Source organism: Zonotrichia albicollis, chromosome 1 (assembly GCF_047830755.1).
Source record: "Zonotrichia albicollis isolate bZonAlb1 chromosome 1, bZonAlb1.hap1, whole genome shotgun sequence".
NCBI lineage: Eukaryota > Metazoa > Chordata > Aves > Passeriformes > Passerellidae > Zonotrichia > Zonotrichia albicollis.
The window spans coordinates 39,283,250-39,308,415 of record NC_133819.1 but is presented as its reverse complement, the minus strand read 5'-3'; the positions used below and the strand labels follow the sequence as shown (position 1 = coordinate 39,308,415).

The 25,166-nt window shown below is 38.4% G+C and overlaps 2 protein-coding genes across 15 annotated transcripts in view; one reads left to right on the top strand and one right to left on the bottom strand.

The window, feature by feature from the left end:
• The window catches only part of TOP2B (DNA topoisomerase II beta), a 61,695-nt gene extending 41,717 nt beyond the window's left edge, over nt 1–19,978 (top strand). The window contains exons 19-36 of one of the 4 annotated variants that reach the window (XM_005480955.4): nt 2,410–2,531; nt 3,303–3,451; nt 4,038–4,269; nt 5,655–5,789; nt 6,211–6,411; nt 8,083–8,278; nt 8,431–8,522; nt 9,691–9,846; nt 9,974–10,057; nt 10,949–11,146; nt 11,485–11,629; nt 12,892–13,050; nt 13,843–14,050; nt 14,564–14,643; nt 14,957–15,067; nt 18,262–18,378; nt 19,181–19,278; nt 19,493–19,978. In XM_005480955.4, coding sequence (XP_005481012.1) covers nt 2,410–2,531; nt 3,303–3,451; nt 4,038–4,269; nt 5,655–5,789; nt 6,211–6,411; nt 8,083–8,278; nt 8,431–8,522; nt 9,691–9,846; nt 9,974–10,057; nt 10,949–11,146; nt 11,485–11,629; nt 12,892–13,050; nt 13,843–14,050; nt 14,564–14,643; nt 14,957–15,067; nt 18,262–18,378; nt 19,181–19,278; nt 19,493–19,654 — 2,645 coding nt within the window. In that variant the 3' untranslated portion in view covers nt 19,655–19,978. Of the gene's footprint in view, nt 1–2,409; nt 2,532–3,302; nt 3,452–4,037; nt 4,270–5,654; nt 5,790–6,210; nt 6,412–8,082; nt 8,279–8,430; nt 8,523–9,690; nt 9,847–9,973; nt 10,058–10,948; nt 11,147–11,484; nt 11,630–12,891; nt 13,051–13,842; nt 14,051–14,560; nt 14,644–14,956; nt 15,068–18,261; nt 18,379–19,180; nt 19,279–19,492 lie in introns of all 4 variants that reach the window. The other 3 variants (XM_005480954.4, XM_005480956.4, XM_005480957.4) reach the window with 3 other exon arrangements.
• Nucleotides 19,522–25,166, bottom strand: part of RARB (retinoic acid receptor beta) — a 323,775-nt gene continuing 318,130 nt past the window's right edge. For all 11 annotated transcript variants that reach the window (XM_026799015.2, XM_026799019.2, XM_026799028.2 and 8 more), the window contains 2 exons: nt 24,527–24,685; nt 19,522–21,455 (listed from right to left, as the gene is read on the bottom strand). In XM_026799015.2, coding sequence (XP_026654816.1) covers nt 21,259–21,455; nt 24,527–24,685 — 356 coding nt within the window. In that variant the 3' untranslated portion in view covers nt 19,522–21,258. The remainder of the gene's footprint in view (nt 21,456–24,526; nt 24,686–25,166) is intronic.

Sequence of the window (25,166 nt, the reverse complement as noted above, 5' to 3'; positions counted from 1 at the left end):
CCTGTTCAGTCTCAAGAGATGATGGAGAGGGGACCTTATCAATGTGTATAAGTATGTAAAGGGGAGGTGTTGAGAGGATGGAGCCCAGATCCTCTCAGTGATGCCAAACAATAGGACAGGAGGCAGTGGACACTGATGCACAGAAGTTCCACCTGAACATGAGGAAGAACTTCTTCGGTGTGCGGTGCCTGCGCACTGGAACAGATTGCCCAGAGAGGGTGTGGAGTGGAGATATTTGAGAGAAACACCATATCCTGAGCAGTGTGCTCTAGGATGATCCTGCCTGGGGAGGTTGGACCAGATGAGTGGCTGTACTCCCTTCCAGCCTGAACAATTTTGTGATTTGTGTGCTAAGGAATTTCCATTGCCATGTTTCTTCTGTGAGGAAGTTGAAGCTGTTGCTGTGCAGGCTTTTTACTTAACTAGACCTATTCCCTAGGCCCTACTAGTGCATTGTTTCTGCTCATACCATCAGAGAAAGCAAGTCTCTTAAGTGCTTATAATAATTAACATTCAAGTCAGCAGCTGAGTGCAGATGAAGATGCAAATGTTTTCTCTCCTCAGCCTTGCACCACAGGCAGTGCTCTAGTGGTTACTGACCTGTAATCTTGCTATCCTCCTGTCAGTCAGGTTTACTAACCCTCCCCTTGCAATAGCATGTACATTGAAAGGAGCAGTTTTTACTGCACTATAGCTTCATTTGTAAAACTGTCTGCAGACAGCATGAGCAGGAATTTCTGCTCATGTCATTGTCTGTGTGCACAAGCTTACTATGATCAGGAAAAAGGCCTTTAGACTTTGGGGAGGGGTGAAGTGCATTTATCTCCAGTTCCCAGTACATTTTATAGTGGAGCTGGTCAGCCTTCTTAACACTACAGACTTATACCAAAATATTAGTGCAGCAAGAGCTTTTTGTGTTTTGCATGAAAGAGAGGGATCCTTCATGGGTAGGGGTAGTAGCTTCCCAGTAAGATGGATCCCCAGCTTTGATGAAACTTGAGTTAGCTATGCAGGTACACACCTAGGGAACCAAAGTGTGCCAGCCTCTGTTTCAGCTTCTCCAGACTTCTCCCATACCTGGGTACTTACAGAGCTGTTTGTTTCAAGGCATCATTGCTCCTTACAATGCACTGTACCCAGACTGCCTTCTCACAAGCAGCAGAATGATTTTGCTGAAATTTTAAATATTTAAGGATGAACTTGCAGAGGGTTGTTTCTACAGAAATGTAAGAAAATAAGAAGGGAACACAGTTATTCATATATTTGTGTGTGTCTGTGTTCATATGTAACAATTAAGGTGTATATATAATACTACAAATGTTATATATAATTCCTATTATATATAATTCCCATTTCTGCCAACTTTGGCTGTAATTCTGCATTCTGGGCATGGACATATGAATTGTGCAGCAGGTGTAGTGCTCTAGCAATGATTTTTGTCCTTTAGCATCATCAGGTGATATATTACAGGCTAGTCTAGTGGCAAATCTCAGACAAAATAATGAAGAGGAAGAACATTTTGACTTATCTTTTTGTAAAGGAAGGCCTTTAATTAAGTCTGTTGTATTCCATAGAGTGCTGGTAGAAAAACATGATGCAGACCCGTTGTAAAAAAGTTGGATATTACATATTTGAATGAAATGGAAATTGAAGTCAATCTCTCTTTTTTGTTTCTTTTTTTGGTCTTCCTTCCAACTTTTGTTCTTATGTTTGACCCTCTGTACTAATGGTAACATTAAACAATATTTTAGTGCATTTTAGAAACGTTAGTGAATTAAAACACTGAATAGCTCAATAAGCATGATCTAGAGCTTGTTATCAAGTTCTGGATAACATGCAGGAAATATAATGCAATCCCTTCCGCACAGCTGTTGTTCCTAAAGTTGTGTTGTGACTAATCAATGAAAATAAACATTTTTAGAAGATCAGAGACTGGCTTCTTTCTTAAGGATTTAAAAGATCTCAAGAGGATAACATTTTTTGGTAGTAAGATTTCAGAGTTCTGTGAAATACCGGTAAGCTGCAGTTACAGCTGTCATTGCTGAATTTGTGCTGGTATTCTTAGAAAAAGATTTTGCTGAGTAGAATGGAAAGAATTCTTGACATATGGAAGTTGTACCTTTAGGATCAAGGTGCAGTTTATTAGTATGATATATTGGATGCTCTATAATTGGCTGAAAAGGTTGTGTTTCCACTTTTTTGGTAATTTTTTGAGTTTTCGAAAATATTTTAATTACTTTAAAAAAATTGTATGTTTATTATTTTGTTACTATTTCAGTGTGAATTTGTTTGCACTTAATGTTTAGACTTCTTTTGAGAGATTTAAAAATTATGAAAAGGCAAAACAAGTTTATCACTTGAAAACATTTGCTTGTGTATGTATTGAAAATGGGATGTTCCTCTCAATAGGTCTGAAACCAGGGCAACGCAAGGTTCTGTTCACTTGCTTTAAGAGAAATGATAAACGTGAAGTAAAGGTTGCTCAGCTGGCTGGTTCTGTGGCTGAAATGTCAGCTTATCACCATGGGGAGGTGAGTATGGAGGATGGTGAAATTGCAAGGACTTTTCGCCTATGTAAAATACTAGGTAAATGTTTCTGCTATTAAAATTGCAAACTATTGACTATAATTCTACTAATCACAAAGGTGTGCTTTTAAAGGAAATGAACCACACTGTATGTAACTTAATAAGACAACATATTTCCTTTCTTTCCAAGTGTTGGTGCACAGTGTTATACCAAATACTTTGTGGGTTGTGGCCAAATAGTAGATAACTAATTACCTAAACAACTTCTAGATTCTGAAATCACAGGAATATAGGAACTATGTTCTAGGACAATTTTTGTCTGAAACAAGAAACACAGTATTTTAAGGGAAGAGGCCGAGACTCTGTTCTTCAAATACTTATTACAGTGTCAGAACAAAGATTTTTTTTCTAGCTCCTGTTTTGTTTATATTTATGTGAAATATTAGCAAGAGTGGCCATATTAACAACCCCTCCATCCCTTTAGAAGCCATGAGTAGTGGTTTGTGCATGCAGGTGTGGTCAGTTTATGTCCCTTTTCTTCCCCCAGAGAAGTGCTTTAGAAGAAATTGAGAAGCTCAGGTGTTTTCATAAGCATAGAAAATGTATTCCCAGCAGCCCTTGCAATAGGTTACAGTAGTCCTTTCTCAGGGAGACTGCTTTCTTAAAAATTCAATTCAGGTTAGTCACACAATTTTGGGCCATTAAAAATAGATTTTGCTGGCTGATGAGGATAGACTGTCTCATACTTCTTACTATGAATATGTATTTTCTTGCAGCAAGCATTAATGATGACTATAGTCAACTTGGCTCAGAATTTTGTTGGAAGTAACAATGTGAATCTGCTACAACCTATTGGTCAGTTTGGCACCAGGCTTCATGGTGGAAAGGATGCTGCCAGCCCTCGCTATATTTTCACCATGTTAAGGTAAACTGTTAGTGCTCAGTTAAATGCATGCTTTGAAATAGCCTTCCTATGAAACTCATCCTTTCACAACACTCCTTTTTTGGGGGTGGTGGGGGAGAGAAATGAAGAAAGATTGAAATATTTCAATAGAAGCTCATATTTTGCTTTGGATCTCTGAAGAGTGGTTTTGAATATCTGTCACATTTTGCTGCTCCTACAGTTAAGCAAGGAAATTTTGCAACTGTTCGGATGCTGTGTTGCTTTATTACTGAGTGCCCCAGTGTCACACTGAGCTGTGTGTTCTGAAAGCTTCAAAGAATGATATTTTGTAGATGCTAAATGTCAGCAGTTGGTAGTGTACCAGGTACATGTGTTTCTGTGAAAGAGTCAAACTTCCATCTATTATGAACTCACTCTTCCATTGGGAAGAACTTTGTTATGTCAGGAAATGTGCACATTGAATTTTCAGCTTCAGAATGGCAAAGAGAGAGAAAGATGTGAGAAAAATCTGCAAAGTGATCATATCTGGGCCCAAGGGCTGTTAAAGCAAAATGTTCTTTACATATTGGACTTGAGGCTAAATGTTTGGTTTTTTTTCTTTTTAAAGCCCTTTAGCAAGGCTACTTTTTCCATCAGTGGATGACAACTTGCTTAAATTCCTGTATGATGACAACCAGCGTGTAGAGCCTGAATGGTACATTCCCATCATTCCCATGGTCTTGGTAAACGGAGCTGAAGGAATTGGCACTGGCTGGGCATGCAAACTTCCAAACTATGATACCAGAGAGATTGTAAACAATGTCAGACGAATGCTGGATGGCCTAGATCCCCACCCAATGGTAAAAATAACAGTATCTACTGGTATTTTATATGTGTTTCCTTACAGAATCAATTTCTGTCTCTCTAGAACTTCTTAATTATTGGAGCATCTGAGTTGGTTTGTCCCAGTAATTTTATGTAGAAGCTTTACTTGACTGTTGGGATGAGGCTGGGGAAGTTACCTTTGAAGCAAAAACATTGCTATTTGTATTTTTAGCAGTTATTTTAGGGGACTTTTTGTTCAGTCTGCTGACTGTTACAAGCCCTGCAGGGTAGTTGTGACATGGCAGTAGAGTAAAAAGTTGTATCACTCTTCCTTTTTGAAGGCACTACTCAAGTATCTTCAGCTAAAGTTAACATTTCCTTTCTCTTGTCTGAATTGTTCTCTGTTTTATATATCTGTAGGCAGAGGAAAAGATATTGCTGCTGTTCAAGGAAATCAGCAACTTCTGAAGTGCATTTAGCTTCTGTTTAGTAAAAATTTTAGAAGTCCAGAAGTGGTGTGAAAAAAATTGGGCAGAAAGAATACCTGCGTGAACCCATAATATCTGTGACCAGGAGATGAAATGCAGTTGATGTAACCTTAATTTTACAACTGATGAATATTGCTGCTTGGCTGTGATTGCTAAGCCATAGAAGCAGAAACATCTTTTCTTCCCTATTTGAATCACAGTTCACTGAGTGTGCAATATCAATTTTCAAGACATAGTGGCTTTCCTTTTTCAAATTCTTGGGAATAATGAGATTTTTTTTTTAATTAATGCAATCTATTGCCCTTCCTTTAGGACTCCCTAGGCCTTCTGTGTAGTCTCACAGTCAATTGAAGCTCACTGTGCTTGAAAGAGGCAGTTCTGCCTCCATCTAGCTCCTTTCTGTGTGCTGGTATGTGTTTGTGTCAAGCTGGATAAGGAAATCAATCCTGTAAAAAAAAATTCCTCAGCCTGTTAGTTACAATTTGACCTGGATGGGCTCCACTATCTTTGCCAAACAGAACAAAAATGAAAAAATGGTTAGGGGAGGTAGCACCACTTCCATAAACTTATTTTGGGGTGTTAATCTGCTTTCTGTCATGCCTTAGTTGTGCTTAGAGTTTTCTTTAAGAAAGATCAAAAAAAAAACCCAACAAACTAAAGAATCAAAGCAAAACCCCACCACCTCACTGGGTTCAGGTGCATCTTCGTAACAATTTTTCTAAACTGTGGACAGAAGGATAACTGGTCCTGTCACTTGCATGTGTGTATTCTGGTTTTTCTGTAGTATTTTTCCTATGACCTCAGATTTTCACATTCTGAGAGGTTTGTTGATGGGTTAGGGCAATATAATGATAAGTGTATGGAGTATTGAAAATAAATATTTTTTTGAGATTTTATTATAAATATTATTACTTTGTTTTTTCCAATTTCAGCTTCCAAACTACAAAAACTTCAAAGGAACCATTCAGGAACTTGGTCAAAATCAGTATGTAGTGAGTGGGGAAATATTTGTTGTGGACAGGAACACAGTAGAGATTACAGAGCTTCCTGTAAGGACATGGACCCAGGTAAGTAATAGTGAAATACATTTTAATATAAACAAAAAAGAGTGAAGAATTCCTCAATAAATTATTTAATCCTACATCTGTGTGAACTTCTAACACAATTTCTGATTATACATACACAGAAGGGAACATGGTTTCATTCCCCTGTGTGCTTTTGTAGAAGATGGTTCTCTGTGCCATCAGCTGTCCATGCTTCTCCTGCTTAGTGCACTTTACAGGAGGCTTTTCTGTCCTGGTTTCTGCCTCTAATGTTTGTGCTACTCGTGTGCTACTCTAAACTGCATTTTGCAGTTTATACTGGCTCTGTAAGTTGTAAATGGTACTAGATGTAATGCACAGAGCTTTGAAAGTTGATGTTGTTCATTTGGTTTGCAGTTTTAAGGCATTTCAAGTGGTTTTGTTTTTGCTGCCCTACTTTCAACAGGTGTACAAAGAACAGGTTCTAGAACCTATGTTGAATGGGACCGAAAAAACTCCAGCATTAATTTCTGACTATAAGGAATACCACACTGATACAACTGTGAAATTTGTTGTGAAAATGACAGAAGAAAAGCTTGCGCAGGCAGAAGCTGCTGGATTGCACAAAGTCTTTAAGCTTCAAACAAGTCTTACTTGTAATTCTATGGTAACTTTTTCATGTTTGGCTATTAGAATCCCTACTGTTGCTTGTTGTAAAATCAAATGTTTTTGTAGTATGCTTTGCTTCTTGGTATTGAACAGTGTGTTGTGTATTAGAAATTGTTTCAAGGGTAGAAAACTGTAGTGATGACCAATGCTAAGTCAGTATGAATACGTGAATCCATTTTATGATGAGTCTTTCAAATAGGACAGGCCTGGGGTGGTTGCCTTCCTGTAATTGAAAATCTCCTGTGCAGTGAACCAAAAGTGGTTAATGTAAAGTAGATCATACAAATAACTTTCTGCCATATTGTAATTAGATTTGAGTTTTCAACTTGAGACAAATTACATTTTTAAAATTGCACTTTCTGCAGGACTGTTACGCCTCTAATATGAATTAAATGACCCAATGTTTCCACCACCATAAATCCAATTTCAGGTGGCAAGGTATAGCAAACACTGTTCTTAAGCTGCTGAAGACATAATAGTGCTGTTATTTACTAAGAATATGAATAAATATTCATAGAATAGACATGTCTGTCTATTCTGAGAGGGATTTAAGTGTAAGTTAATTTCTGCAAAGACTTCCAAACATCCTGCCTTTACAGATACTGAAAAAACTGTTCTGTTTTTTATGGCAGATGCTACATTCAGATATTATTACAAAACACAAATGTCATTATTGTTGCTATTGTTGTGTGCATCAAAAGCTGTGTAAAAATAGGTTAAAAATAAATTAATAGGTTAAAAATCAATTAATAACCATAGAATTGGAAAAGGAAGCAGGCCTTGCTCAACTAATTTTCCAGATTGTACTTGAAAAGCCACTCTACCAAATCAGGCTGATGGTATTTCTCACATTTAAACAACTGTAGGAACAACTGTGAGAATCTGTTGTCAGTTTTACATTTCACAGATTACAAAATGTGTTGCAGCTGAATTCCTGCATTTTCTGCCTGCCAAAATAAATAATAAATTGTAAGGGCTGCTTTCTGTACCTGTGTGGGAATTAATCTGCCCTAGTGTAAGAACTTAAAAACTTATGTGAGCTTGGCCAATGTCCCCCAGCTCCCAGATAGCTATTTTGGATAGATAAATCATCCCCTAGAGGGGTTTATTTCTTCCAGTTGACTATGGAGGGCACCGAGGGTGACTGGTTCACCTATAAATGTCTAAACTGGAGATGTCAGAAGCCAGACAGGATTGATTCCACCTATCAAGTAAAAATGATTTCTTACTTTGTGCTTGAACTTGAAGGATGGTAGTTTTCACAGCTGAAAAGTGACAGATTTCACAGCTGAATTGAAAGATTATTAAGGATTATTAAGCTTTGCAACTGTTACATTAAATAGTTGTGAATCATCAGTTGCCGCTGAACTTGTGATTTAATATGTAGATAAAATTAGTCATTCAAGTGTATTCAGGCATATTGCTCTATATAGCTGTCTTTTTGTTTGATTGTACTGCCATAAATCTCATCCTAAATCTCCTTGTGACTAAAAATAAAGATCATCCAGCTCTGTGCTGCCTAGCTCCAAAGTGAAGTTTGAGTTCACGCTACTTGAAGTACCACTTTTTGTACAGTGCTTTTATACGTGCAGTAGAACCGAACACTTACACAAGGGCTAGCAAAGTTTGAGTCACACAGCCTCTCACAAGTCTACCCTGTATTTTCTAGGTGCTGTTTGATCACATGGGGTGCTTGAAGAAGTACGAAACTGTGCAGGACATCTTGAAGGAGTTCTTTGATCTGCGGTTACATTATTACAGCCTGCGCAAGGAGTGGCTGGTGGGAATGCTGGGTGCGGAGTCCACCAAGCTGAACAACCAGGCTCGTTTCATCCTGGAGAAGATACAAGGAAAAATTACCATAGGTGAGTAAACAGAAATTAGAATTGTTAACAGTGGGGCAGATCTGGAAAGTATTTAAGTATAGTAAAAAATACTTACATGCAAGATTTTCATGACACTGACTTCCCTTCTTTTTTTTTTCCTCCCCTCCTCTGTGTTTGTGTGTATCTTGTAGAGAACAGATCGAAGAGAGATTTGATTCAGATGCTGGTCCAGAGAGGTTATGAATCTGATCCAGTAAAAGCCTGGAAAGAAGCACAGGAAAAGGTAATAATCTAGATATTGTTGATGTGGTTACTGTTATAAATTATATTGCTTGTTTTCTAGTAGTCTAGCTTAATTTATAACACACACATAGCACTTAAAAACCATTATTCATTACTCCTTATTGTCTTCCATTTAAAAAAAACACTGAACTTACACAAAAATAAAGTCACATAATACTAGTATTGTATATAGATAATGCTTAGAAGAAAACTAGATAGTACAAGTCTAAAAATGAGATTGCAGAGGACTGAATTTCTTAATGTACCCAAATCAAAACTGGCAACTTGATTTGTGACTGGCTGATACAGAAAGTGCTGCATTAGTTACCCCACACATACAACTAATTACTAAATGTAATTATTTCTACATAACTTATTAATTGCTTTTCTGTAAAGAAACATGGATGTTATAAACTTATGACTTTTAAATTTATTGTAGTAAATTTGACCATGACCTTGACCTATATTTGTTTCTGCTTCTGTTTTTTTTTTAACCAGCCTGTTTTTATTGTTCCAAAGGAGAGACAGGACAAGTTTAATTTCAAAGTTACATCTCCGTTACTATGGGCAGATGGAACTGCTTTGAAAAGCAGCTTTGAAGTTCTCTCACTCATCCCTTTTCTGTGTCTTTGCCACTGTTTTAGCTATTTGTTTTCATTTCACATTTCTTTTGTATTTTTAATACTATATTTTAACTCTATGAAATTATTTTTATTTTCTATTTTATTTTCTATTCTATTTTATAACAAAACTGTTATTTAGAGAAATTTTGGTCTACTTTCAAATGCCAGTTTGCACATCTGGGGCTTTGATACCAGCTGTTATTCAAAGGACTGTGCTCATTTTCTGAAGGACCAGATATGTCTATGAATACCCAAAGGGCAAAGGTCTCAGCCCTGAGGGATGGGTGGGACAGCTCCAGTATCTGCAGCCAGCAGCATACAAGGCTCTAGCACAGGTTCAGTTTGTTTTCTTAAATCAAGTGATTAAATAATCAGCTCTAGAAGGTCACAGGAACACGGCCTTTTGGAAAGGTCCAGAAAATGTTCAGGTTATTGAATCTGTGAGGGCACACCTTGCTGCTCTGTGATGGTGCTTTGGAGCAGTGTCCCAGCTCATGCACACAGCTGAGATCACTAATACCTGTAATTGGGAATGTTTCACCTCAGGCAGCAGAAGAAGAGGACTCTCCAAACGCAAATGATGATGCTTCCTCTGCTTCTGGTCCAGCCTCTGGCCCTGACTTCAACTACATTTTGAACATGTCCCTGTGGTCACTCACAAAAGAGAAGGTGGAAGAGTTGATCAAGCAGAGAGATTCCAAGGTTGGTACACCTGGAAGGTTTGTCTGAAATGGCACAGTAAATGCTGATGGGCCTGTTGGGAATGTTTAGTCTTCAGTGGCATTTGCTTAGTTGTGATTACATTATCTATACTACTTTCATGTTTTAGGAGAGGGAACTAAATGATCTTAAAAGGAAATCTCCTTCAGACCTCTGGAAAGAAGATCTAGCAGCCTTTGTTGAAGAGCTTGAAGTATGTTTTACTTTATATATATTTCTAATTTAATTAAAAACTAAAAATTAATTAAGATTTAAGAAAAATAATTCTAAAATACCACTTTTTGAATCAAAAGTAGATTCATTTCAGAATATAATGGTAACTGGGAAATCAGTATTGCATATCGCTGTTCTTAGTAGTGTTTCTCAGAGATTGTTTCTTGCATCTCTCCAATTTGATGTTTTTTCCAAGACAGTGATATTAAAAGAAAAATAACCAGGAGAAAGTTAGTTTTTAGGTGACACAAAAACCTGTGAGTAGTAACTGGTGGTGGTAATAATTACATAGTTCTACATGATCTAATTTTTTGTGAGGCAGTAAGTATTACCACATTCAGAACTGTACATTCAGGAATGAAGTGTGTAGACTATAAATACTTTATGAGGGGTCCTTAGTTTGCCTTATCAGTAATTCTGGGAAAAAAGGTAAAGTCCCTTTGGTGAATAACCTGCTGAACCTCAGTTTTCCATGTTTTCTGAAAAGGGCTGGTACAATCTTTTGAAGTGACACACTTCAAAACTAAATGTTTAAACTAAATGCTGAAATAATAGAAACTTAGAACAGTACTAGACACATACTTGCTAAATAAAAACTGGAGAGAAGAAAGATTTTTCAGTGTAACAGTGTCCAAAAGTTTGTATTTATTCTTGAATAAAAGTCCAGTTTTTAGCTCTACAGGGTAATGAATTTACCAAGATTAGTGACACTGTTCCAGATCTGAAAATCGTGTTCCAATTCAAGTGAGAATTAAGGGGAGCCTTATGCTCCATGCATAAAGGAGCTGAATCTTAAATAATCATCATGTTCCACTTTGTCCTCGTTAAAAAATAATGTGTGTCCCCCCTCCTGCCTCCTCTTGTTTGTTAGAAAGTAGAAGCACAGGAAAGAGAAGATGTTCTGGCTGGCATGGTTGGCAAACCAATAAAAGGCAAAGTTGGGAAACCCAAGATGAAGAAACTCCAGCTGGAAGAGACCATGCCATCACCATTTGGCAGAAGAATAGTTCCACAGATTACATCTGCCATGAAAGCTGATGCCAGCAGGAAATTGCTGAAAAAGAAAAAGGTAAACCAAAATGACTGCTGCAGTTAAATTATTTATTATTTAGCTGGTGTATTTTTCTGCTCCAGTAGCATAAATCCAAATGACCAGATTATCATTGGTGCTGTATTTGCACTGTTTTGCTCACCTAATGCATAAGAAATTTTTACTGGATTTCTTTTACATTTGCAAACCTCATGAGACTGCTTATTGTTCAGGTGTTTTTATTGAGATAACTTCTTTCCAAGACTGTTTAACAAATGTTGATATACTAATCTACATTCATTTATTATCATCTGCAAAACTGTTCCAGTTCAGTCTTGAGATATAAAGGTGTAAATGATTTTATTTTGCAATTTTAGGGTGAAACTGATTCTCTAGCAATAAAAATGGAATTTGATGAAGAGTTTGGTGGTGTGCCAGCTGAGGGTGGTGGGGATGACTCACTCAATGCATCAGCTGCAGCAGCTAAAACCCCTAAACCCAAGAGAGAGAAGAAGGAGCCTGGTAAGACACTTGCACAGCCATATTTCACCTTAGTTGTGTATTTACTGGGCATGAAATGCATTTTTAACACAGTGTGAGAAGGGAAATACAGCACAATAATCACTATTTCATCTGCTTTTCTTCCCTAAAATGAAAATATTTGAAAGTATTCTGAAATTTCTTTGTGTGAGCTACTATGCTGGGGTGATGGATCTTACATTTTCTACATTTCAATTGTGGGGCCGGGGGAGGGGGGAGAGGTCTAAATCTTCAAACTTGTGTATAGAAAAATAGATTATTTTTACATAATGAGTCTAATTCCTTGCAAACTGAAATGTCTAGTTTGTGTGCTCTTTGATATTGAAGGACAGGGCAGTCACCTTCAGCCCCTCAGTCTGAGTAATAGTATAGATTGTAGAACATGATTAAATAAATGTATTTTCTATTGACATAGTCAGTCATTCCAACTTTCAGAAAGTTGTGGGTGCTGTGGCTTGGCAGGCGACCAACACTCACTTCCCCATTTCCTCTGCTGGTGGGAATTTATTATTGCTGCTTGAGGAATACACAGTAACAGGGAGGCAGCAACAAACAAAGAAAGCTGGAGACAGAAGAGAAGATTTAAGTATGAGGGGGTTTATTTTTTCAGGAGAAAGGAAAAAAAACGTGGTTGCACAAATAATTATTCTGAGATAAGATCTGGGTTTAATTATTCAGGGGCTTATCCAAGCTGAGTAGATTCACTGAGTGCACTTAGGACTGACTTGTCTGCTTGCAGCTCAAATCTCCCACAGCCACTGTTGAGCCAGGGCCAATTAGCCCAGATTGACCTGAGCTTGCCCTGCAGTTGGCTGACCACATTTTTACCCCCTCTCCACAATAGGATATCCTCTACTTCCCATGTTTGTTGTATTTATCCAATAATTGTTTCTGATTGTGTTCCCTGAATAATGGAAAACTGCACATTCTTTGCCTGGAAAATTCTGGCAACCTTTAAAGAAACTCAAGTTTGATGGCAAAACTTAAAATTAGAGATGTTATGTTTTTTTAGTCATAAAACAAATTTCTTTGGCAGCAGGTGGTCAGGTTCTGTGTGAAATAATTTCATGTTAAATGTTCCTTCAGGGAGGAGAAGAAAATTTATAACATTTGGAGGAGAAGAAAATTTACAGTGTTTAAAGGAGAACTTTTGAAGATGAAAATTTATACTAAATTTGTAAACAATTAGAAAAGATGAAAATATTTTTTAACCTGACTGTAGTAAATGATTTTACTTTTGGCAGGTGCCAGGGTAAGAAGGACACCATCATCTACAAAACCCAGTGCAAAAAAAGTGAAGAAACGAAACCCATGGTCAGATGATGAATCCAAGTCTGAAAGTGATTTAGAAGAAAATGAGCCTGTGATTATTCCCAGAGACTCTCTGCTTAGGAGAGCTGCAGGTACCCAGACTTTGTGAATTGTGTATTGTGACTGAAAGTTTCAACTACAAACCCACATTTTCCGTTGACCATAGGACTTCCTTTAGGACTTTATTGTCTACAAGTAACTTGCATTATATTTCCTTCACTGTGTGAGGAATACTCTTGAGTCAAGATCAAGAATTTCTTATGAAAGATTTGGTAATTTGGATCAGAAATCTTGTCCCGTATTCTAAACACTAGAATAGAAATTATTCACTAAACTAGTGAATTATAGAAGAAACAGACAAGACAATACTCTTACAAATAAAAACATTACTCTGATACAAGTATACTGCCAAATAAGGCCTACAAGGCAAGTAAAAAATTGTCAAAAAAAATCTGAACACTCCATGAAAACGAAGACTGAAAGTTTGGAAAGTATGTAAGTATGTGATGGTTTAAAAAACCCCCCCAGAGATTCTGGAAAATTAGGAAGAATATTCAAATCATGGATTCAAGAAAGCTTCAATTTTTAGTGAAGGATTCTCATTCCTTAAAAAGACTGATGCACAATGTCTCCATAATGCCTTTAGCTGAAGGTGGCTGGACAAGCTACAAGAGGTGTTGAACGTTTGCTAACATCTAAATTATTTTTTATTCTTTAAGTCCTTTATTCTTCCAGGCTGAAACAAATTTATTATCCACCATTCTTTCATCTTGTGTAGCATGAGGCAGGGATTGTTGACTACCTTCCACTTTGATTTGTATATGTATGTGTATTATATAAGATAAACAACTCTCCTGAACTGTGAACATGTGTAATTTTCTCAGCTGAGAGGCCCAAGTACACTTTTGACTTCTCAGAAGAAGAAGATGATGCCGATGATGATGATGATGCCAACAATAACAACGATTTGGATGAGCTCAAAGTAAAAGCCTCTCCAGTTACAAATGACAGAGAGGATGAGTTTGTTCCCTCAGACAGCTTAGAAAAAGATGAGTATGACTTCTCCCCAGCCAAATCAAAGCCATCTCCAGAGTAAGTACTGTAACTCAGTAGGATTTTTTTATTAATAATTTTTTCAATGCAAAAGTTTCTGAACAAAACTGAGAAACATCAGCTGTTATTGCTCTGCATGCACCGTGAAAATAAAATGTGGAGGAATTCAAGTGTATGTTAGCTTAGCCTTGCAACTGACCTATGCAGGGGTGCCTCATGATTTAAAAGAATAATATAATAACATATAAAATAGTTATGATACACTGTCTGTAATATCATCTGTTAAACTATGTTTTTAAAGGTTCTCTGTTTTCTGTCTTGTGCCAGTCTGGTATAGAGAACTTCTGAAAAAAATGTAATTCTGTTAATTTGAAATGCCTGGAGTTCTTGACTGGATGTCAGTTTTAGGGGTTTGCTGCCAGCAGATACAAAAATGCTGGAAATGTTAAAACAGGATTTAAATTTTGCATGGATATTTATGATGTCCACATACTTTACTGTGTGCTTGATGTAACTCATACAATTCCCTTTTTTTTTTTTGCTTGTAAGTAGAAAAGCATCTCAAGCCAAGAAGAATCAAGATTTTGGGAACATCTTCTCTTTTCCATCTTACTCTCAGAAGACGGATGATGGTGAGATTGTTTTCACAGTTCCGTTTAATTTTTATAGCAACTATTAATGGGATATTTTGGGGAGTGGTACATACAAACTTCACAGAGTAGTTACAGGAGAAGGATGTCTACATCCTCCCTCTCTATAAAGGGGAAAAGTGAAAGAACTTCTGATCTTTAGAAGAACAAGGCTTGTATCATAGGTAAGGAAGTCAGAGTACGTCCGTAGCTGAAGCATCACAAGCACTTATTGAGATTTTTACTGTAGTTAATATTGATGTAATTAATATATGCTGTGAATGGATCTTATTCTAAACTTACTCTGTGGTTGTAGATACAACAAAATTGGACAGTGATGATGAGGATTCTGCTCCTGTTTTCTCATCATCTTTTGCCCCAAAACAAACAGAGAAAATTCCAAGTAAAACAGTAGCTGCTAAAAAGGGTATGTATAGAATTGGCCTGGAAGCCAATCCTTTTATTTGAAAGTCATCATCTCCACCTTTTCATTGTCTCTTCAGTCTTCAAAGTAGGAACTGCTTCCATTTATTTTGAGCTCTGTGAAATTGAGCAATAAGGTATTTGAGCTCATTAACATCAGCAACAGGGTATGAGCTTTCTCCAGCTCCTTAATAATATTGTTTCTTTCCACTGGCTACTTTGTAGTGTCAGAACTTCTTACCTTCCCTGTCCGGAGGTGGTGTTCAGCCTTCAAATAGTTTAACTAATGGGAGGTTTTTAAGCTTCAGGGGATAAGTAAAGGGGAGTATGCCCCCAGTGGGTGTGGAATATCCCTTGGGTCAGTTGGAGGCTGCTGTCAGGACTGTCCCCTCACAACTCCTTGTGCACCCCCAGCCCCTTCCTGGTGTGATGGTGTGAGAAGCAGAAAAGGCCTTGAGTCAGTGTCAGCAGCAGTCAAATATCCCTGCACTGTCAGCATCATCTCCAGCCCAAATACAAAACACAGTCCCCTACCACCTACAATGAAGAAAACAAACCCTGTCCCAGCCAAAACCAGCACAGAAGACTATCATTTTTCCTCTTCGAACAGAGGATGAGAGACTCTCCTCAGACTTCAGAGGTATAATTCTTTCAGTTATTAGTCAGCTTTTAGAGCTATCATCTTGCATTTTTTTTCCCTATGATATTGGGGCCTTTGTTTTTTAAAACTTCTTTTGACCAGCTTGCAGCTGAACTTAATATATTAATTCTTCTGTCAAAAAGGTACCTCAAGGAGAATGACAAGAAAGTGGCCAGTAACAATAGTTAACTTATTCTCTTAAAAATGAGAAAAAATATGTTGTTTTCTATTTTAGGCACCAGTGAACTGCAGCATCTTTCCACCCTTTCCACCTTTGCCTCCCTATTTCTAATCTATTTCTTAATGCATTGTGTCCACTCTAATTTGTTAACAGTTCAAATCAGTGAATGCCTGATTACTTCTCAAACACTTCCAGTTGTTGGTAGAGTTCTGTAGTACAGTAAATAAAGATTGCATACAGAAATAGCTGATCTCTAATAGAGTAGACTTTTATATTGAATTTCTGTACTCCAGCAAATGGAAGAGTGAACTCTGTATGCAGTAGCCAGGCATGGATGCAATTTAAAATTCAATCTTTCTCCCTCTCTGTTTTTGAGGGTCTGGATATAAGTGAATTGTCATTAGCCTAACTCAAAACCTTAAAATGGAACTGTGATCTGTTTCTGAGTTTCGATTAACCTGTACACATACAGAATAGGTATAAACCGGCTCTCTTTCAAGCAAGAGTTAAATTTTTGCCTTCTGAGTGCCTTAGGGGCACTCTCCTTCTCAGTGCATGGCAACATGACAGGTTGCTTTCACCAGTTTTCAGCTCTTTTCTTCTTTTCTGCACAGATCAGACATGACCACACTTTCATCATCACAGCTGGACAGTTCAGTGATAACCCAGCAGGTTTAGTTCATTGGTCATCTGGTTACCCTTTTCATAGTCTCTTTGGTTCTAAGTCCATCTTCATGGACTTGGCAGCAGCCTCCTCAGAACCCATTTTCTGGTAATGTCATATTCCACCCACTCACCCTCACACTGGGAGTGCTCATTGTGTGTGGCTGAAATTATTGTTCCAGAGCTGTTTGATTTTCTGTGACTTCAGACTCCAATCAATTTGGGATGAAATCTCTTGACCTCTGCTGTTCACTACAGAGGATCAAGAGACAGCTGAACTTTTCCATGACTGTTTGATCTGTCTGTGGTTTTAGGGCTTTATAGTAAAGCCTAAGGGAAATTTGAAAAGCAGGCTAACTCTTGATAAGCAGCTGCTCAGCTTGAACAGCTTTGAAGAGCCCAGCTGCTGAGATTCTAGCAGTGAGATCTACTCTTTGCATCACCTGTGGTACTGATACCATACCTGGACTTCCTGCTAAGAACTTGGGCTTCTTGAGAAGCTGTGTATGCTGATTGTGCTGCACACTCTGTTTCCTGTCATGATACCTAGTGGAGAGCTTGGCTAGGCTGATTTGCCATCAAGCTGCTGTCAAGAGATCCTTCACACTCGTGCAGCCATTAGGGGTGGAAGTTAAAGCAGCAGATGAGAATCCCCCTGTATTTAGTACAGAGGGAAGTCAGTGTTCTGGACACTACTCCTTTAGCCACCAGGTAACAGATAAGGGGTTTGCTGTCCCTTGGTCAGACTTCACAGGAGTTACCCACTGATACCAGGCTCTGTTTCCATAGAAAAATCCAGTGTCTGTGGCAGTGTGTTGTACCTCTGTTTCTGCAGTTCAAGGCATCTTAACTAAAATGCTTGTGGAGACACTCTCTTGTTCTCCAAACACATCCCCGTTGTGATCCCATAGATTAAATTTGAGTTCTCGCAAACATCCACATTCCTGGTATCTGGAGAGTTTGTACTTGGGTCTGTTTGAGGCAGAGGGTAGGTCAGGTGTGTATCTGTGGTTTCTGCAGGACTCACTCATCTGTGAGCCTACAGAACACATGACCTGATGATGTTAAGAGTCAGAGAAGACCCTAAATGGTTCCATGATTCTATCCCTTGACACCCACTGTGGGAACATTGCAATCACCATCTTTTAAAGACAACCAGATTGATTGTGTGGCACTGACTGAAGTTCTCCAGGAAATGCAGAATGTTCCCTTCCTCTCCTTTCAGCATTTTCCAAAGTTCCTTTTCACTGAGATTGACAGAAAGCAATGTCACAGAGACGAGGCACTGTCTCCCGAACTCCTGCAGTAATCCTGGGGAAAGCAGTTCACAGTCATACCACCCTGAAGGCAAAAATGTCACAAGCAGCTGGATACTGTGATGTATCCAGACATGGTCAAAGTATCCAACCTGGAGGACTTCTGTTGCTGCTTTACCCACTAGTAACCTGGTTTGTACTCAAAAAGATGAAACAGTATTCATCCAAGAACCTGGAATAGTACTGGGTGCACCAATCCTTCTCAGAGCAGGACACAGGAAACCTCCTGTTTATTCCACACAGTTCCAGCATCAAAGCTGAAGTATGTTTTCCCCAAGTGCAGAAGTCACTCATCTTGTTTTAATGTCTGACATTTGTGCCATAATTGGAGTATCTAGTGCAATTCAATATGTTCAACCAATTTGTGAATTTATTTAGTGTCTTTTAACTTCCAACAGCAAAACTAGATGCTCCCCCTAAGCCTAAAAGAGCTCCCAAGGCCAAGAAGGTGGAAACTGTGAACTCTGATTCAGATTCAGAATTTGGCATTCCAAAGAAGACGGCAGCACCCAAAGGTAGGAGTCACACCTGGACTCTCTGGAGCACAGGGCTCACAATTATTGTAAGAACCACAATAATTGGGGTGAGTTATGAGTACACTGATCACTGGTAGATTACTCAGCCTTTCCTATGGCAAATACAATGTATTGACTTCTTGGTAAACCGTGTGTGGATGTTTTATCTGACCTTCACTGTTGGGAATGCATTTAATAGCTGCACCCCCCACACACCGTCTTCCATTCTACTGGATACTGCTCATTTTCTTTGAACTCAGCTCCTTCCAAGCCAGTAAAATTCTGGTAGTAATTGTAGTAAGTAGCACTTTCTGGGTTTTTAAGGCCATTTTTTTTGTATCCCAGTTCTCTGAGTCCTCACAACACAGCACAGCAAGCAGTGTAATTGGAGGAGTCTGTAAAGGATGTGCCAGTGTTGATGGTTGAGGTTAAAAGTAAATTTACTAAATATTAATGGGGAATTAATGCTGTGTAATCAGTGCAGAAGGTGACCAAGGACTTGTAGTTCTACTTCAGTGTAGAAGTTATCTGATCTCATGGATTTTGTCCCTGTCTTGAACTGACAGCTTGAGCTGTCAGGGTGAATGGTGACTGTGGAACAAGTGGAAAAGATTTAAAACTGAGAAAATAAAAAGATACCTGTACTACACTGCTGTTGTGAAGAAGCTTGAGTAGTAAACTGGGTTTGAGCTTAACATGTGGACATACTAAAGTAACTTCACTAGGGGGTTTTTCAGTTTGATAAAGTCTGGAGTTTATTTTTTAAAAAAGCAACAAAGTTAACTCATAATCTTTGACCTAGGAAAAGGAAGAGGGGCAAAGAAAAGGAAAGCATCTGGTTCAGAAAATGAAGGTGAATACAACCCTGGGAAGAAAACACCCAAGTCCACACCAAGCAAGGTCAGTTCCATCTCTGCTCTTCTCTTCTTTTTGTAAAAAGAACCTAATGAATTACTTTACGTAAAAGTTAAGTTCTTATAAGCTGCTAATATGGTGTTGGAGGCTGAGGTGTCATTAGCAATTGGATGCTAGAGAGGTTTTTTTTTTCAATTCTGAATATTAAAATGGAAAATGTCCAAAGCATCACAACTGATTTGTCTTTTCTTTCCTAAAGAAATCCAAGAAGGCCACTTTTGACCAGGATTCTGATGTGGAAATCTTCCAGTCAGGCTTTGCCTCCGAAACTGCCCCAAAGCCACGGACAGGCCGGGCTAGAAAAGAAGTGAAATATTTTGCAGAGTCTGATGAAGATGATGATTTTGATATGTTTAATTAAGTGCCCAAAGAGCACAAAAATGTTTTCCAACAAGTATCTTGTGTTGTCCTTTTGTCCCCTCTGTTGCAAACTTTTGTACATTTGACTTATTTTATGTGATAATGTAATTGATGGTTTTTATTATTGTGTGTAGGCATTTTAACATTTTGTTCTTACACCTACAGTTTTATGCTCTTTTTTACTCATTGAAATGTCATGTATTTGTCTGACTGGCTTGTAGAGATGTTCTAGACAGCTGTGCTAAAGCACATTTTAATTGTCATGGTTGCAAACAGCAAACCTGCTTTTTGAAATGAAGTTTAAACATTAAAAAATGGAAAACTACTGTGTGTATGTGTGTGTATAAAATTTGGGCTAGAGGGACTACTTCTACACAATTTTTAAAATAAATATATTTTATTCTTTGCCAGGAGACTCCATGGAAAAAGGTAAACAGTATATGAACATAGAAAGCATTGTTAAACAATCTCAATGTACAAACAGAGCCAGTGAAAGTACATCACAGACTTGCTAGAATATATATAAAAAAAAATTCCACTAGTGCTTTAAATGAAACCTAAGAAACTGACACTTTAAATCTGTTAACCATCCTACCACAGTTTTCACTCTGCTTCATGGTGATTTAACAAGGCCAAGAAGGCAGATTCTCTCCTTGTGTTTCTGGGAGTCCTAGCTGTACTTCCTTAGCACCTGGAAGGCTGGAAAGCCCAGCTGATTCCTGGCAGTTGATTTGTAAGGAAATACCCTGGACTCAGCAATTCAAAAGCTGTAAGCGAGTCTGCTGGTTATCATCCCATGAAGTTTCCCTAATGGCTTGTGAACAAGTAAACAAAAACATGGTAACACTGAAAAGTGTTTCTGCCTTGGAGGCTATAGCATTGCTGTCGAAATGGAGCAGGTAATTGTGGAGCTAGGTCACCAGCCAGCTAAGAAACCACTTCTTTAAAGTGACATTAACAGTGGAACAAATGACATCTGAATAACTGATCTGGCAGTTAATGCTGATACTGATACCTCTTCTGCTGGGGCAGTGACGTTTTGTATACTTTTTACAAGGAAGGAGATGCAAACTGAGGGCAGCAAGGACAAGTTTTCATATTTCAACTAAATCAGACGGTCCTTTCAACTTCCTTCTCTGGATGTGTACAGTAGTCCATGTCCTGTGGTTGGTGTCTTGATCGTTTTAGGTATGAGAGACAAAAGGAAAGCACCAAACATCCAGTATGGAGAGTACAGCCATACATTTGTATGTACAAAGTCATCAGAAATGCAACCAGAATTTGAAGACTGAGATCTGTCTTGTCACCATGCAATATTGAGTGTTCAGAGAAGAAAACAGAAGCTTAACTATTTTTTTTTTTTTGCATGAAATGGCTGATTTAGAGTTTCAAAAGTTTGCATTTTTCTAGTTTTAAGAGTTTAAACAGCAAGGAGTATATATCGATACATATGAAAATTTCTTGGTCCTTGTTGAGTTTATCTATATATATATACATATATAGATATATATTAAGTCCAGAAACTAAGCAGCAGTAAAAATGTTTTCTTGCTTTTCATCCCTGTACATAAGGTATTAGGAATGTCTGAAGTAGCTGGAAAATGTCTTATTCCACCATAGGGGATTGACTGACACTGCTGTTATCCACTGAACTAGGTGAGATACTGGGACTGTGTTCTGCAGTATTTCCATTTGAGGTTGGTGTCAGTGGTTCATGTCCTTCAGAGTTCTCCAACATTTCCTGAATAAGAGGTGGCATGGATCCAGGAATTTCCATTTTCAATGTAATGACACGTTCTGCACCTTTAAAAAGAAAACACAAAATCCTTCCCATGAGCACGATTCATACAATTTCCTTTCTGTTAACATTACAAGAATAATTTCAGGGTGTATTTTGTTAATGGATTTGGTGTCTCCTTCTATACTTGCACACAGAGGTGTGTGAGTGATCTGCTTCATGCAGTTCAAGAGGGAGCCAAGTGAGTACTCCTTAACAAATTTATTCAAATCTATCACATAGCAATTGATATGTCAATACAGGTAAATTGGATGAGCTGCCTATTTTTAAAGAAGGGCCCAAAATGGCATTAAATTATACTGACAAATTAAATTAGGCTGTGATCATGTTGATGTCTTTTTAAACTAGAATAACATTTAGTCTTTATACTGCACTGGTTCTGCAAAGAATGACCAAAATTCTGTCTATGTTAAATAGGTGAGGTGAATCCTGCAGGAAAACTGCAGTGATCTAAGGCAAAATGTTTCCTTCCCACAGAGAAAACTGTGAAATGAGATGCTGAATTTAACAAACAATTACTTTATAAAAGAACACATTCAGGCAAAAAGGTACTTTTTTGGGGGGGAAAAGCTGCCTTTTGTATTCTTCAGGCATCCTGTCTTGTGCTAATGAACCCCCAGAGTGAGCAGGAGCCTCGAGGAGTGCTCAGCTCTGCCTTGGCTGAGGCTCTTTGAGCTGGGCTTGTCACAAGGACCAGGCAGAGGGGGCTCTGCAGGTGAGGGCGTGCAGGATTAAACAAAACAAGTCCTGACCACTCAGACTGGGAGCCACAACTGGTTTAGGGAGGAGAAAAAGCCCAGCACAAAGTCTCAGTGTGTGGTCAGCAGGCAGGGACACAGCAGCCAAGGCCCTGCTGGACACTGGGCAGGCAGCACTGAGGGAACTCTGCATCAAGCAATTTATAGACATAAACCTCAGCATTCCTGTTGCTCACAATTCCTGATCATCTTAAAATTGGAGTCCAATGGAAAAGGAACCTGTGATTTTTAAACAAGAACCAGAAAAAAAAAACAACAAACAAACAAACAAAAAAACCCCAGAGAAAATAGTTTGTTGAAAAACCATTCCAGAAGAGTGATCCTTTGGAAATAAATACTCTGTTTCTCCATGCTGCTGCAGTGGAGATGCTGGAGAGAGCACTTCACACTCCAAGCTGGAAGGGAGCATTTAAATGTTTATGCCTTACATGAGGAGCATCAAAAAATCATCTACAAAGGCAATGATTGACTTCCCAAGTGGATGCTGACTTAAGAGTCTCTTAAATAACTGTAATGGGAAAGATATTAATGGAGAATCATGCTGAAAAACCAGCTATTGTCAGAGCTGTGGTGATAATTTGGCCATGTTAAACACGTGCTTTCCACTGTTACATCAGGTGTAGTGTTTGTGTGGTCATTCAGTGCAGAGCCAGAGAAATTTTTCAGGTTTGGCAAACTTCCAACTTAATCAGGGGATGAGAGAACTCAGAAGATGAGAAGAACTCAGGAATTGTCTTGCTTCAGTCCCACAAACATTTCACCTTTTGGTTGCAGTACCTCTAATGCCAAAGCAGACACTCTCAGTGTTTCAGATTAATGCTTTCTTTGGTGTTTGCTTTCAGGGATCAGGTACCACCCCAAGTCATTATCGTCTCACGTACATCTTTTAAAATGAAACTCAAGACATCCGCAGCCCTCCAGGACACCACCATCCCTTGGTATTATTTAGTTCTACTATGAAACATTAATGATATAATTAGAGTTAAATACTTATGTCAGAATGAAAATAAGCCTTTCTTGTGAATGAAATATAAGGAGTTGTGTTCTTGAGGAGCGGGAAGGCTCTGGTAAAGAAGGAGGGAAGTGGAAATGGATTTCCCACAAGTATAAACAGTAGCTTATAAAAGGCCTCCCCTAAATGCTTTATAGCTCAATAGTGCTTCAAGTTTATTTTGTAGATTCAGTTGGATGGAGGTTGTTTTACTTGAGGGTAAACTGCAAGCTTTAGGTAACCTGGTAAAGTGGTTCCTTTTTAGGATACTTGTGCTTCTAGCTCTGGTGTTTCCCTTCCAAGTTACTTCTTTTGGTTCTAATCAATCCAATTAAATGGATCACTTCTTTTTATAAAGATAGCTATAACTTAATCTTTTAACTTTGATTTATGTAGTTTGAAGTGGAGCAGTTAAGGTTTAAATTTAAAACAAGCATGTTTAGTTGAGTGAATGAACTACTGGGGATTTTTCCCCAGAGTCTTTCCCCAAACCATGTCAAATGAAGTCAGTAATCTTCTCAAAAGCACAGATCCAACCTACACAGGAACCTGTACATACAAGCTCTTGTGCCTGCTCATCTATCAGGGGTAGCAAATCTGTTGCTGAGTAAGCAGACTAAGAAGGTGAAACTGCATTAGCCACCATAAGAATAAGAATTGTTGCACTTTAGACTCTCTATTTTCAGACTGGTACATCAGGGAACCTGTTCTGATCAAATGAAAGCACTCAGCTACACCTGTGCTTTAGAGACTGCGTGACAATGCTTAGACTATGAATTGCACAGGATCAATCCAGCACATACAAGACTGCATTAAATATAAAAACTGCTCTGTGTTTAGGTATGGTTAGTTTGGATTAGAAGGGCTGAATCTCCAAAATGCTGGATCAAATCAGTTCTAAATCTCCAATACATCAGACCACAGTTAAGGGGAATTTTAGTAGCACAAGGGTTTTCTGCAGTCTGTAAAACCAGACTTTTTAAAAGGCCATTGGTGATACAGAGCACATGTTGATCTGAACCCCCTTGTAAACATTAACAAAGCTTTTATCTTGTCCTAAAATGACTAACAAAGACTTGGTGCTAATGATTTGCTACTACTTGCACCTACAACATCTTTTTCACTGTCACTTGCATGGAGAATGGAGCACCACGCCTGCTTAAAGCAAAACCAATTTCAAGGCAGGAATTATGTAAAGAAGCTGGGAAGAATCATATCACAAGGACCTTTTTTAGATGTGTTAAAAAAATAACAACCCAGGTGTCTAGGCCAGTTCCTCTGAAAGACAACCCTGCCACTCCTGCTGAGTTATTGGGAGAGACTGTACCTTTTGCACTGATGCTACGAAGATCCGTGATTTTCATTAAGATCTTTGGGAACATATGAGGCTTGTTGGGTCGTCTCTTTCGGATGTAAATTTTCAGTGCTTCAAGCAAGGGCTCCTGAAGCTTATCCACTTTCATTGGTTCTTCAAGGTCCTGGCGATCTGTAGAAAAGTATCATATCACTCTTATGATTTTAAATATTTATTTTTTAAAATAAACTCCAAATCACATAATCTCCTCCATGTTCTTGATTAGAACTCCATTAATTTTGTTCTCCACTAAACAATGCGCACTCTGTAGTGAGCATTCTATAGGAAGAGGATAAACCACAACTTTCTAAAACATGGATTAATTTCTTTCCTTGGTGACTGGAAGGGTTTGTCATGTGGGGGGTCAAGAATTAGCAGTTTGCTCTTGCTCTTCAAGGGGAAAACACCTTGCTGCAAACAATATTTTGGAATCGATTTTATATATGTCACTGATAGGCAACCCAGGTACTCAGAGAGGTTACAGCTATTTTTTGTTACCACTACTACAGGAAAGTGAGTTACCATCAGGAATCAGCAGATGGCAGTGCTGGCTTGAACGACAACAGATGCCACCCTCTGCACTGGGACACGGGAGTCACATATCACTGACATC